This window comes from Mauremys mutica, chromosome 1, assembly GCF_020497125.1.
Source record: "Mauremys mutica isolate MM-2020 ecotype Southern chromosome 1, ASM2049712v1, whole genome shotgun sequence".
In the NCBI taxonomy this organism is placed as follows: Eukaryota; Metazoa; Chordata; order Testudines; family Geoemydidae; genus Mauremys; species Mauremys mutica.
This window is the reverse complement of record NC_059072.1, coordinates 94,955,088-94,968,980: the sequence shown is the minus strand read 5'-3', so window position 1 is coordinate 94,968,980 and position 13,893 is coordinate 94,955,088. Positions and strand designations below refer to the sequence as shown.

Below are 13,893 nucleotides of genomic sequence, written 5' to 3'. Positions count from 1 at the left end.
TCCCCTTGTCCCTAGTACACACATTTCTTCTCACCCATAGGCTAGGCTCTTAAATCTGACATACAGCAGTGCATGTTCCTTCCACAACCAAGGCATTTTTCTTACCACCCCAGTTGAGGTTGCTTAGCACAATAGACTCCTCTTTTGTTTAGGTGCCCTCTGGATGGCCTTCTATCCCAATACAAATTGCTACCCAATTAACAGGAGACATAGTTTTAATATTAATGTGACTAAGGAGCTGCAGCACACGTCCTATTACAGAATGGACCCATGTAGTTAGGAGAAGGTGCATGGACGGCGGATATAATAGGCCACTGGTGCTGCGGTGGCTGCCGGACCCCGGTTGTGGGGTTTTGGGGGGAATTTTTTGATTTATTATGCCCTATGCAGGTTCCGGGATGGCTGAGGAGACAGTACATGCTATCCAGCTCCTCAGGTTCATCAGTAATCTCTCTGGACTCTGGCCATTGGGGGTGGGGTGGGGTGACTGGGTCTTTGGCTGGCCCGGGGCTTCTCTGGCTGTGGGGGGCACTCGGGGCTCCTCCAGGTGTAGGGGGGTGTCTCGGGTCTCTGGCTGCAGGGGAGGGGGAGGTGCGGGTGGAAGGGGCGGAGCTGGGGCTAGCCTCCCTGAAGGGGGGCACCATCCGCCACCCATGAGAAGGTGCTATTTGAACTGGTGGGCTAGAGACCAAGTCTGTTGCCTGCCTATTTCAGGAGTCACCTGCACAATGCTCAGCATGGGTCACTGGTGTGGAAGAGGCAAACTAAAACAGGGATGAGGAGCAATTCATACCGTTTTTATTTTTGCATTAAGGGGCTGAAAAGCAAACCAGCAGGGCCAGCGTGAAAGTGAGATACCCAAAACCCTACAGTAAGCACCCCTCAGTCATCTGAAGGCTTCCTCATTAAGTGGAATTACCATCCCCTTAAGCTTGCTCTTAGTATCAGTGGGCTCAAATCTGTTCCCTGGCAGATAGCTTAACTAAGAGCATCTCCATTAAGTGGAGTGAACTTTATTGTAAAGACAGACCTAGGGCCTTACAAGGACATAGCATGTTAAGGAAGGATTTTTCAAGGAGTGTCCGAAGGGTGTGCCGTCTCATCTGATTTCAGTCGCTTCAGCATGTCCTGATTTGGAAACTCAAGGATATGGAGTAATAAATCTCTCAGAGACAGCGGAGCAAAAGCATTCCCCCTGTTCTTCTAAATTGTATTTATAAAGCACCTTCAGTCCTCTTGGTAATAGTATCTGGCTGGTAACTGTGAATAGGCTTGTACTACAGTTAATGGGCTTCCAATGTGATGAGCCATTCCAGCCGCTTTCAAACAACTGTGCTGCTTCTGCTCATGCCGATTGCAATGGTGTGAACCCAAGAGACCCTGGAGTTCTGGCTACACATGCATTTATAGGCTATCATGTTCCAGCTCCATCAGGGTGTGAACGGCATATGCATGCAGCAGCTGTGCTGAGCTGGATGGCACTCAGTCATGGAACTCACTTCTGGGTAATAATGCTAACCCAGCGCTCTGCTCCTTAGGGTTTCTCCTGGTTCTAGAGCATCTCAGTTTGTGCCTCTCCTCTTTATCTATCAGTTATGTGTAAAGCATCTAGCCTGTCTATTCTCTGGATGCTCTTGCCGCATGGGGTGTCTGAGTGTTCAGCCCAGAACAGCTGCTGTGCCCCCAAGTGAGATGTCCTTGTCTTGATAAGTTCTTGGATGTGAAGGGGAAGCTGTTTGAGAAGAGGGGTGTGATGATGCCTTTTCATGAAATGATGCAGAGACCATAGCCTGTCTCTTGCTGTTGTTGAAAGTAAAGCGAGTTTCCATTCTTGCTCTCCTAAGTCCACTCAAACTAGTCCAATTAATTTGAAATTCCACAGGTGGGATCTTATTGCTGGGTGTAGATACACTCTCCTGGAAAGCTTCAGGCAAATGGAACAAGACTTTTGGAAGCAACGAGAGTCTAAAAAAAGCAATGAGAGCTGCAAGTGCTCAGCACCTTTAGGATCTGGCCCAAGGTAGCTCAAGTTGGGCACCCAAACACAGGGGTGAGCCTAAGCAATTTGGGGCACCCAAACATGAGCTTAAGCAATTTGCTGCTGGGGTACTGTGGTCTATGGGGTTAGGCACAGGCTTGGGAGTCTGGAGATGCGGGTTCTGATTCTGCTTTTGACCCCCACTGGTTTTGTGACCTTGAGCAAGTGATTCAGTTTCTCTGTGCCTGTTTTCCCTATCTGTAAAATGGGCAACAAAGGTCAGTCTCCTGGCTGAGACCTGGACTGAGATTCTGGAGATTTGGGTTCAGTTTGTGGCCTTGCCACAGACTGAGTGTGTGACCTTGGGCAAGACGCTTAACTTCTTTTTTCCCCCATCTGTAAGACTGGAATAATATATCCAGGCCTACTTCACAGGAGGCTGAGAGGATTAATTAGCTAATGCTTGGACAGTGCTTTGAAAATCTAAAGCACAATGTAAGAATTTAGTGGGCTTCCCTTGCAGCTTAGTGAAGCAAGAAGCAGCTATGTATGTGAGAGAATGAACATCTCTTCCCATGTCCTTGCACTGCTGTCTTGCACAGAACCTGTGGAGGGAGATTTCGGGATATAGACCCCGAAAGAATAAGACAGTGTCTGGCCTCGGCATTTTCGGTAGAGAGAGAGAAGCAGATGTACACCGAAAACGAGAGGAGAAGGAGGGACACACCATAGCAACATTAGATCTGAAATATTTAGTCTGTTTCGATTCATCGGTTCAAATCCCAGCAGGGTCAGCTCCACTATTCCTCTCTGAGAGAGGTAGATTTCAATGCACTATGCTGTGTGGATTTTTTGGACAGGATCTTAAAAGCTGAAGTCCTCCCTGCTATGTGTAGCTGTTAAAGAGCCCACAACGTATTTTGAAAAAATATGTGTTTGCTCTAGTGTTTGCTGTACAAAATGCCCCCTGCCTCTCAGTATTTTGTGGGCTTGTTGGCTGCTGTCCTAAACCACAGAGGCCACTACTGCTGCTGCATCTGTGTAATTGGCAAAGCACTTTGGGATGAAAGATGCTATATCCATGGAAATTCTGACTCCAAGTGTGTTCTGCTTTGTTGGGACTTGCTGAATCAGGGCAATCATTCTACTGGGATGTCTTCCAGGAAACTGATTTAATTATGAGGAATGGTACTACAGATGCTTCATCAGGACAGTATTCCTATGAATCAGATATTATGGGACTGCCTTAGGCTGATGCCAAAGTAGTGATATGTATTTAGCGAGGTGCCGGATGGTTGAGAAATTCTAAATTCAGGTATTTCAGTCCAGGAGTCGCCAAATAAAGCTAAAGGGGTGTATTTTCCTGGAGGCTTACTGACCTGCAGCACCCAAATGCACTAGAAGGCACCACCCCAATGCGTGTTAGTTAGTTACTCCCTCCCTGAGTGCTGTTGTGTGCCCCACGGAGTAGAACTTGGGCTCCTCAGGGCCGGATGGAGCTGTGAAAGGAGTGTGATGGACAGGAAGAGGGGGATGGGCTGAAACCTACCCACCATTTGTGTGCTATGTTTCTCACCATGTAGATCTGAGGGTGGAGACCAGGTGGAGCATAGTGTTTGTGGAATTTATTCTCTACAGTCAAAGTTAAGACCCTTCTGCCCTACCTTACTAGCAAAGCAACCTGTATCTTCGCACCCCCAATCACTTGGTAACACTCATCATCATCTTCTTTCCACATGCACACCCCACCCACCCAAGCAGAATGGGCCTGTCTGAATAAAGTGGTTTTGGGTTGGCAGAAGAGATTAGGGATAGGGGTGAAGATTATTTTATATTTGGTCTGGCTTTGGATGCTCCTCATTGGCCAGTGCTATGGTTGCTACAAACTCCACCAAAACCAATGCTCAGTTTCCAGGCCAATCATGTACACAAGGAAAGCTAGGAAATTCAAATGACAGTTATTATTTTTGAAAAGGGAGATACAAGGTTAACATACTCCAGTCAGCCGTCACTCTGATCTCATATCACTTCTCTCGTGTTGCTGAGCTTCTTGTTTTTAAGAAAAACAGAACAAACAGAATTCTCAGGCCAAAAAAGCCCTTTGAGTTAGGATCATAAATATGTACAGGGAAAACACTTGTACAGACCCTTGTCTTTAAAAAAAACAACACACAGACAGCTGTGAGTCAGTAAATCCAAAGTTAAGGTTATGGAGGATAGGGAAAAAATGCCAAATATGGAAACGAAGAGTTAAGATACATCAAATAACCTTAACTCAGCCCTTGTATTCCCACATGCTCCCATTACATGGTACAGTGCTCAGCATACATGTGTGTCGGTGTGGGTGTGAACACATCTGTATGTGCCACCTACTTGACCAGGGTCTAGCCTCAAACTCCACTGGTCTTTGGTGAGAACAGCAACACCAGTGTTTTGCCTCTGAACAGAGGAAGTATATTCTTGCTCTGTCAGAGACTGTGACTGGGATTTATTTCAGTGTCTCACAGATTTCCTGTGCAACCTTGGGAAAGTCACTGAGGGACTTTTTTCCATCCTTCCTCATGCTGGGAGTAGTCTTATTGCCCGTCTTTACACTAAGCTTTGCTGCGAAGCTAAACTGGGACAGTAAAGATGAGGACATTTTGTTTTTAGTGTAGCCACAACCAGTAAGACTCCTCCTGGGTTAAAGTACTAAATGTAAGTAAGAGTGGCCCATTCTGACCTTTAATTTCTGGGCTTGTGTCCTCATCTGTAAAATGGAGATGATACTTATCTACCTCACAGGTATGCTGTGATGCTGAGTTCATTGTTTAGTATAGAACGCTGAGATCATCAGCTGGACGGTGCTGTAACAAGCACCAAGTGATGCTGTCATTACACTTCATATGTACACTACAGACAGATCCAACTCCTATCCTATATTTTCTTCACACAGGGAACAGGAAATCTTACAACCGTTTTAACCCTTTATTCTCCACACTGGTTGGGCCTCCCCTGGCACAGGACATTTTAAACCCTTGCAGATAGGCTACATATACGCTCCACTGGCTATGATTTAAGTTGTCTGCAGCTGCATGTGAAATGCCAGAGTATGCTGGGGTTTAAAGTGTTCCCAGATGCCTAGATTCTTGTCTGAATCTGCAAGGCATCCAGTGTTTAACGTTTCATCTAGCTGCAATACTGTATTTGATTGATCATCTGCCTCAGACCGGGGTGTAGGGGAGATGAAGGTAGAGTTGGAGTAGTCTGAGGCACTTTTTCTGTATTTCTCCATGTTTGGGGTGTTTTTGATACGTAATCTTAAATCTTCTACTCTGTCACAGTGGGGCTTCGATACTGGCTGGAACCTTTAGGTGCTATTGGAATACAGATGATAAAGTCTGAATTTCCTGGCTTTCAGCCCTTTGTGTATTTTGCAAAATTCTCTTATGGTCTCTTGCCCTGTTTGCAGTCGTAAATCTACTTTAACAAAGGTTTTGTTTGTCTGGGAGTTTGGCTTTTTGTTGTTGAAATGCCCTTGTAATGTTGGTTGTCCTGTGAACCTGTTTGTGGTGTCTTGTGGAGCCATTCCTCCCTTTTCTCATATCACCCCTCTGTGCTTTCTTGTTCCAGAGATTTTGATTCACTCTCCAAGGACAATGTCTACGAGAACAACCACCTGGTGAGTCCCCGTGAAGCCTTGCACTGAGGGAAAGAGGGAGTCATGGACATGGGAAATAACATGATCGAGTACGCAATGTTGGCATAAAGTGCACTCGAGGGCTGGGGGATGTGGTGGTAGTCACCTGTACAAGGCTAGAAAAATCTATTCACTCTGGATAAGGCAGAAGCTTACCTGGGTGAGTGAGGGGACCTGAAGTGTCTTCTTCCACACATTCTAAGCTTCCATTAAAGTGTTCTGAACTTTGCCAAACAGCTGAAGACTGAAGCTGACAAGAGTCTGGTTAGTTTCACAGCTGCTGTTCCCAACCTCATAGGCAGCAGTGCAGCTGTCTAGATTCATGTTAAATTCATGGCGCTCCTTGGAAAAGCTATCATCTGCAGTAGAGGCAGACACTGGAGTTACTGACAGGAGAGGAAGGCCCAAAAACCAGAAGCTGGGAGTGGAATAGATCAGTGACCTCATCTTCTCTGTCTTCCTTGCAACAGCCAGGAGGCATTGGTTGGCTTAAATTAGTGGAGACCCTCCTCCTTCACAGCAGCCAGGAGGCTCTGGAGGAGAACGAAGAGAGAGAACGCTCCTGTCTCTCAGCAGCTAAAGGTGTGGCTGAGCGGGAGCTTCACATTTATCAGACACTAGCCAGAGGCTGACATAAAAGATGGAGCCCTGGAACATGGTCTAGGGACAGCACCCTCACCCTTCCCAGCAGCTGGTGGCAGGAGAGCTGGGTTTCTCACCAGGATGGATTTTCATGTCTTGACAAGTAAATGGCTGGTAGATGTTTTCAAGTTTTGTTTGATGAGATGCTCAGCAAAGGTGCTAGATACACACAGATCACAACTGGCGTGGCTCCTAGTGAAGTATCACACTTGAGGAAGGAGCAGTTCCTGGGGATCGGTGGCCCAAAGGGCAGTATGATCCTAGGGAAGGGACATTCCTGAGGCCAACACAGTTTCTGGTGAAGTGATGGTCTCAGAAGTGGTGTGGTGCTAGGTAGAGCTACTGCTCTGGGAGAAGCCATGATCCCAGGGGTGCCCTCTGTGGAACAGTACTGAATATGGTGTCCTGGGGACGATAGTGCTTCAGTGAAGCAGTGTTCCCTCACCGCCCTTCTGCCCAGCCCCATCACCTCCAGCAAGCCCCGCTCTTTGGTGCTCACTGGGGTTGGAGAAATATGCTTATTTGTTCCCTTTTGGCCTGAGAGGTTAGTGGTGGAATGTGCTTGGATCCCCTCGTGGCTACCAAGTGAGTGTAAACAGGAATCCAGTGAAAATGGAATGGTGAGGTTGTCTGAAAATATCTAATGAGAGAGAGAGCTGGAAAGACAAGGAACTATGGAAGGTAGGCATCAACAGGGCTCGTGGAAGGCTTGGCTTCAAAAGAAAACAAGTCAATGGAGCAGCTGGGGATCCCAGGGGTTCCCCAAAATAATCACACACTCCCACCCAAAGGGAACTGAGCTACAACATTTGGAGTTCATTCAGTCTCAGGGCTTCCCATACACTATGCTCCCACAATGGGATCCTAGCCCTGCTCTGTCTTCCACAGTAAGTCCATTTAAACCCTTAGCCCTTCTGCTGTCTGGCTCTGCCTGCAGACTATTTGTGAGCCCCTTTATGTTATCTCAGGGTTTGTTTTGCCAACCCTGGTTGAGACACTTGAGTGGCAAAGTAGCAGGCCTCAGCAATCCTATCTCAGGCCAAAGGTGCAGCAGGTCAGCTACAGACATCTGGGCTGCCCTGCCAGAAAAGCAACAGCAAGCGCAGACATTTAGCTGCAGTGAGGGCAACACGTCCCTCTACTGGGCAAGCTTTGGTGGCGCCGCAGAGCCTAACCATGTCCTGTGCACTGTGCCTCATTATTCCTGGCTGGCAGATGTCCTGTTTGACCATGAATTTATCTGTCCATGTAGGCACCCCCATCCCAGTAGTATCTGCACACCCTACACATATTAATGGATATATCCCCATAACACTACTCTGAGGCAGGGCAGTATTATTGTCCCCATTTCGCAGAGAGGGAACCCAGGCACGCAGAGATTACGGGGCTTGCCACAGGTCATACAGGCAGTCTCAGATGGGGCCGGGAATTGAATCCTCAGCCCCTATCCAGTGCCTTATCCACAAGATCATTCTTCTTCTCTGAAGATGAGACCGGGATCTCGGCACAATTCCTAATGGGGCAAGTGCCCACCTGGCTAAAGCCACCATCCCTCGTAGTACTACTGGGCCATGTTATTGGTGGGATGGTCCCTGGAGATTGAACTCCTTGCTTTCTCCCCCCTCAGGTCATAACTCTAAGGAGACTTCCCGGGAAGAGTAGGGAACATGGAAGAACAAGCGCACTGGATGGTATAGCAGGGGTGAGAGGAGAGGGGAAGGGTGATGGCTGGAGGGTCACTGAGAACAAGCGCACCTCCATCACTAACCATCCCTGCTTTTTGTTCCTCTGACATACAAGTGTGTCCATTGGGCCTCTGTTCTCCACAGGGTGGATTTGATTTAAATCTTAAATCACTAGTCAGGAAGACTCGATTTAATCATGGATTTCTACATAAAAGCGCATTCTTGTTGGTTGTTATAACCTTAATACGTATTCTTCACAACTCAGATGTAGGCTTCATTTTTAGAAGGTACACACTATACATTTTTAAACAATGATCTATTTTGAAAACTTTTCAGATTAGTTTTACAGCTATATCAGAAAATGAATGATTGTTTGGTTATTTCATTTACCAAAGGTAATTGAAGCAGATATTTATGAAGTCATTGGGAGGTGAACTCTCTCCGATTCAACAGGTTAATTGTTAATATTTGGAGGATTTTCTTGCCATGCTGTGTTAGGAGGCGAACATCACCAGACAGACATTTACATTGTTTTATTTAACTAAAACAACAACAACGTTAAGTATTCTGGATTTTTTTCTTCAACAGCAAACATATAATATTTTAACAAAACAAGCGTCCCTCCCTTCTTATATTTATCTCCAGACTTATTCTCCTTGTCCAGATCTATTCCGCCCCCAACAATCTTCTATTCATTGAACTTTTTGAAACTTTGCACTTTTAGAGAGAGGTAAGGGATTGACTCTGTGTACACAAATTTGCAGAGGGACAATAGAGTTGAGGTCTGTTATTTCTCACCTCTATATATTATTTATTTATTTGCTGTTAACAAGCATGGTATCTCTGGAGACACAAATCCACAGTTTGAGACCTGCAAAACTACACATCTCTGATGGTATCTTCTAGACCAGTGGCTCTTAACCTGAGGCGCACGCACCCCTTGGGGTGTGAGATGCCCTTTCTGGGGGTGCGAGACATGCCAGATTTTTTTAGAAGGTAAATCATTGAAAACACAAATTAAACACAGGTACGTAAGTACAACTGTTTTGTTTCATAAAACCTATGTACTTATTAACATTATACATTTTAAATTATTACTGTAATATACAAACAAAAATATATCTAGGTTTAAGGGGTGCGAGAACATATTTTGAGAACCAAAGGGGTGCAGGCTGCAGTAAAAGTTAGAACCACTGTTCTAAACTGAGCACTGAGTCGCATTGGGTAGAAAGAAAGATTAACCTAAATAATCTATACAGAAGCCTGTGGAACCCCATGAGATTGGATCCCTAATCCATGAACTATTGGAACTCATTTACAAAACTTTTTTTAAAGGTTACATGAATATATTGTCTCATACTATAGAATTAGAATTTATAATCCCTATTCCATGATGAGATATCTTTGAGCTATAATGTATCTTTAGATAGGTTTTTTCCTCAAAAAGCATTTTATCAAAAAATACGATTTAAATAAAAAAAATCCAATTTTTTTTTTTTAAATCATTGATTTTTATCCAGCCTGGTTTTCCAGTGGGCTTCAGTTTTAACTCCTGTCCTCCCTCTCTGGAACTCTTGCAGGCCTTTGAGTTGGCAGAGCGGGAGCTGGGGATCCCCGCCCTGCTGGATCCCAACGACATGGTCTCCATGAGGGTCCCCGATTGCCTCAGCATCATGACCTACGTGTCTCAGTATTACAACCATTTCACCAACCCCAACCAAGGTGAGAGCTACAGCCTATCCTTCCAGCTTCCGCCCTGACCCCCTCTTTTTTATGTAAGGGAACTCAACCATACTTTTGCAATCTCTCACTGTGGCAGTGTCATCATCTGTCCCTCTCTACTTGGGTAGTGAGCTCATCACAGCTTTCTCTTTCCAACCCAGTGCTTCCTTTTCTCCCTGTGGAAGGTACTGCTTCAGGAAGTGACTGGGGTGTATGTGTGTGTGTGATTTGGCCTCCTTGAGTTAGCAGAAAGTATTCTTGAGTTAATCACCATTCTCATAGCCCAGCAACACCTGGGAGGGCAAGTGGGTCTCATGGCCAGGAAGTTAGTGGGGAGAGAGCACCCAGATCTTCCCTTGTTTCCATCTTCCTTTGGGGATAGGCGTCGCAGCTGCAGGTGCTGTTGTACTTTAGGATGCCCTGGATGGTACCTGGCTCTTACTGGTCCCACTTGAACAGTGGACAAAGGGTGTGGGGAATGGGAGTGATGAGAAGCTCAGTGCCAGCTGCCCAACAGAGCATCTTTCCTGTAGGGAGCTGGGCTTCCCACTCATCCTTCCCCGCTCTACTCCCCTGATCTAACCCCCCAGGTGCAGCCCATTATAGCTTATAGTAAACCTCCTCCTGTCTAATATGCACACCAGCCCTTCTCAAGACAGACCCCGTGTCTGATCTGAGGGCTCTGTCCAGGTGTTAACAGACTACAGGTGCTCCCCTCCCTCCAGGTGTTAGTGAGTGTCAGCCCTGGCCATGGTAGGGGTTTTGTCATATCCTGCGGTCTGCACTCAGGAGCGTGATTGCCAGGGGGATGTAATAATACTTAGCACTTACCCAGTGCTTTGCATGCTTTAAGCATTATCTAGCTGATCATCACGACACCCTGTGAGGTAGGTAAGTGGTGTTATCTCCATTTTACAGATGGGGAAACTGAGGCACAGAGGAAGTGAGTGATTTGCCCAGGTCTACAGAAGGGAGTCGTTGTCAGAGCTGGGATTAGAATGCAGGGTTTCTTGATTGTCAGTCTTGTGGCTAACCCATTACCTTATGCCTCTCCCTCCTTCCTGGAATAGGTACCGAGGTGTAAAAGTGGTCAGGTCCCATCCTGGGTCACAAGGCCAGATGATTTTCCTACGCCATGTGCTTTGCATGAATCATCCTCTTCTGTCAGTGGCTGATTCCTGTTTTGCTCTGTCTCTCTCTCTCTCTCCAGCCAGAGTCCCTCCGCCCATGAGGCACCCGGCTGCTGTCTCATCACCCCCTCTGCCAGCTCCCAAGAAGCCTGTGCCTGCAGCGGAGAGCACCACGGCACCACAGGTACCTCATCTATTGTAGCAAAGTTAACCCCATCTTTTAACTTTCGGTGCACTGTGCTCATCACTGGAGCCTCTGAGTGAGCATCTGGCACAATGAGAGGAATCCAAACAGACAATGTGTTGCATTCTCTGGGACATGAGAGTGTATGTGTGTGTGTGTTTTGTAGTGTGCTTTGCTTTGTGGTGGGTTCCACTGGGAGAAGGGTCCAGCTTGAGGAATTCTCTCTCTCTAGAGGTCTTGGGTATTAAATGCTGCTCACCACCTGCTTCATTCGGTGAAGAGGGGGAAGAACGTGCAGTGTGCAATGCAAGAGGACTCTCTGAGAAGCCAAAGGTTCCTGGGTAACCCCAAGGCCCTCCCCTTTCGGGATGATGGAGGAAGGACACACTCACTGGGATGGGTGTGGGCAGGGGATTCCCCTTCCCTTCCCAACCCTCGGCCTCAGGATTCAACAGCAGGCAAGGATGTCTCTTCCCTGGGATGGACCAGGGCTGTGACTGCAGCCCCTGGATTCAGTAGGGGTTAGAAATGTCCCTTTCAACTCTTCCCCTCTTGGATCGGGCAACGGTAAGGAAGGGGGATGAGGATGTCCGTTCTGTGCTGGGACAGGGCTCAGGGAGCCTTCCTGAGGATTGGGCTGGGGGATTGGGACAGCCCTTTCTCCGGGACTGGCAGAGGGTGGGCTGCAACCTGAATGTCGGGGGGTGAGATCATTGCTATTTCTTTATATTGTCCTGTTCTTCTGAGTGGGGTTCACCCAAAGCTCAGCTGCTGAGCAGATCTCTCTTCTTGTACTGCAGTCGCGCCCGTGGCCCCAGTCAAGATCAGGACCCCATTGTGCAGAGTGCGGTACAGATGCTCAGTAAAAGACAGTCCCTGCCCCAAAGAGCTTCCATTTGAAATACACTCTATCTTGATTGCTGCCCCTCCAGTCTGTATTCTCCTTGTGTTCTGCCTCAGGATGATGTTGTCGAAGGCCTGGCAGAGCGATCCCAGCGCAACACGCTCAGCAGCACCTGCGCAGCCTGCCACCAGCACGTCCACCTGGTTCAGCGCTACCTGGCCGACGGCAAACTGTACCACCGCCAGTGCTTCAGGTAAACCACCCCCAGAGCCAAAGCAACCCTTCATCCCTGCCCTTCAACACAGGCAAACTGTACCAAAGGGGAGGGATAGCTCAGTGGTTTGAGCATTGGACTGCTAAACCCAGGGTTGTGAGTTCAATCCTTGAGGGGGGCCACTTAGGGATCTGGGGCAAAAATTGGTCCTGCTAGTGAAGGCAGGGGGCTGGATTCAATGACCTTTCAAGGTCCCTTCCAGTTCTAGGAGATTGGTATATCTCCAATTATTACCTTTATTACCACCGCCAGTGCTTCAGGTAAACCACCCCCAGGCCCAGAGCAACCCCCCACCCCACTCCACAATACTGCAGGCAAACTGTACCACCGCCAGTGCTTCAGGTAAGCCACCCCAGGCCCAGAGCAGCCCCCTACTTTCACCCCCCAACACAGGCAAACTACCAGAGCCGGTGCTTCAGGTAAACTACCCCCAGGCCCAGAGCAACCCCCCAGGCACACTGTACCACTGCCTGCGCTTCAGGTAAGACATCCCCAGGTCCCGAGTAACCCCCCACCTTCACCCCTCAACACAGGCAAACTGTACCGCCGCCAGTGCTTCAGGTAAACCACCACCAGGCCCAGAGCAACCCCCCACCCCACTCCTCAACACTGCAGGCAAACTGTACCACCAGCTGTGCTTCAGGTAAACTAGCCCCAGCCCCAAATTAACCCCTCCCTGCCTGAGTTGACCTGTAGCCACAGCCAAGTGTCACCACCAGATTAATGTTGTCTGTCTGTTTGAGTGTGTCAGAACACAGACACTGAGGTGTTGGAACAGACCAATGAGGCAGTCCAGGAGTCTGTCTGCAACCGTGACTAATGACAGGAGCTTTTAGAGGAAGGCAAAACAAACTCTAATACATGTCCCTGGGCAATACTGTACAATGGTAGGAAGCGGATTTCTACCTGTTGCTGTTTTATACCCTGAAGACTGAGGATTGAGACCTTAGTAACTTTACCCTACATGTTGTATCTCCAAATGTTCCCTTTAGCAACTTCTCATTCTTTATTGACTGTTTTGAGTGATTCGCCTCAGTAATATCCTGCAGCAGTGAGTTCCATGGGTTAATTGAGGTAAAAATAGCCTCTTTTCTCCATGTTCAAACTTGCTGCCTTTTATAAGAACATAAGAACGGCCATACCGGGTCAGACCAAAGGTCCATCTAGCCCAGTATCTGTCTACCGACAGTGGCCAATGCCAGGTGCCCCAGGGGAAGTGAACCTAACAGGCAATGATCAAGTGATCTCTCTCCTGCCATCCATCTCCATCCTCTGACGAACAGAGGCTAGGGACACCATTCTTTACCCATCATGGCTAATAGCCATTTATGGACTTAACCACCATGAATTTATCCAGTTCCCTTTTAAACATTGTTATAGTCCTAGCCTTCACAACCTCCTCAGGTAAGGAGTTCCACAAGTTGACTGTGCGCTGCGTGAAGAAGAACTTCCTTTTATTTGTTTTAAACCTGCTGCCTATTAATTTCATTTGGTGACCCCTAGTTCTTGTATTATGGGAATAAGTAAATAACTTTTCCTTATCCACTTTCTCCACATCACTCATGATTTTATATACCTCTATCATGTCCCCCCTTAGTCTTCTCTTTTCCAAGCTGAAGAGTCCTAGCCTCTTTAATCTTTCCTCGTATGGGACCCTCTCCAAACCCCTAATCATTTTAGTTGCCCTTTTCTGAACCTTTTCTAGTGCTAGAATATCTTTTTTGAGGTGAGGAGACCACATCTGTATGCAGTATT

At 47.4% G+C, this 13,893-nt stretch overlaps 1 protein-coding gene across 2 annotated transcripts in view; it reads left to right on the top strand.

The window, feature by feature from the left end:
* MICALL1 (MICAL like 1) overlaps positions 1-13,893 on the top strand; it is a 28,170-nt gene that overhangs the window by 1,940 nt on the left and 12,337 nt on the right. Inside the window, exons 1-5 of one of the 2 annotated variants that reach the window (XM_044985774.1) lie at positions 4,901-5,208; positions 5,591-5,639; positions 9,565-9,706; positions 10,917-11,020; positions 11,981-12,117. In XM_044985774.1, the coding sequence (XP_044841709.1) occupies positions 9,622-9,706; positions 10,917-11,020; positions 11,981-12,117 (326 nt within the window). In that variant the 5' untranslated portion in view covers positions 4,901-5,208; positions 5,591-5,639; positions 9,565-9,621. Of the gene's footprint in view, positions 1-4,900; positions 5,209-5,590; positions 5,640-9,564; positions 9,707-10,916; positions 11,021-11,980; positions 12,118-13,893 lie in introns of those variants that run through there. The other variant, XM_044985764.1, reaches the window with a different exon arrangement.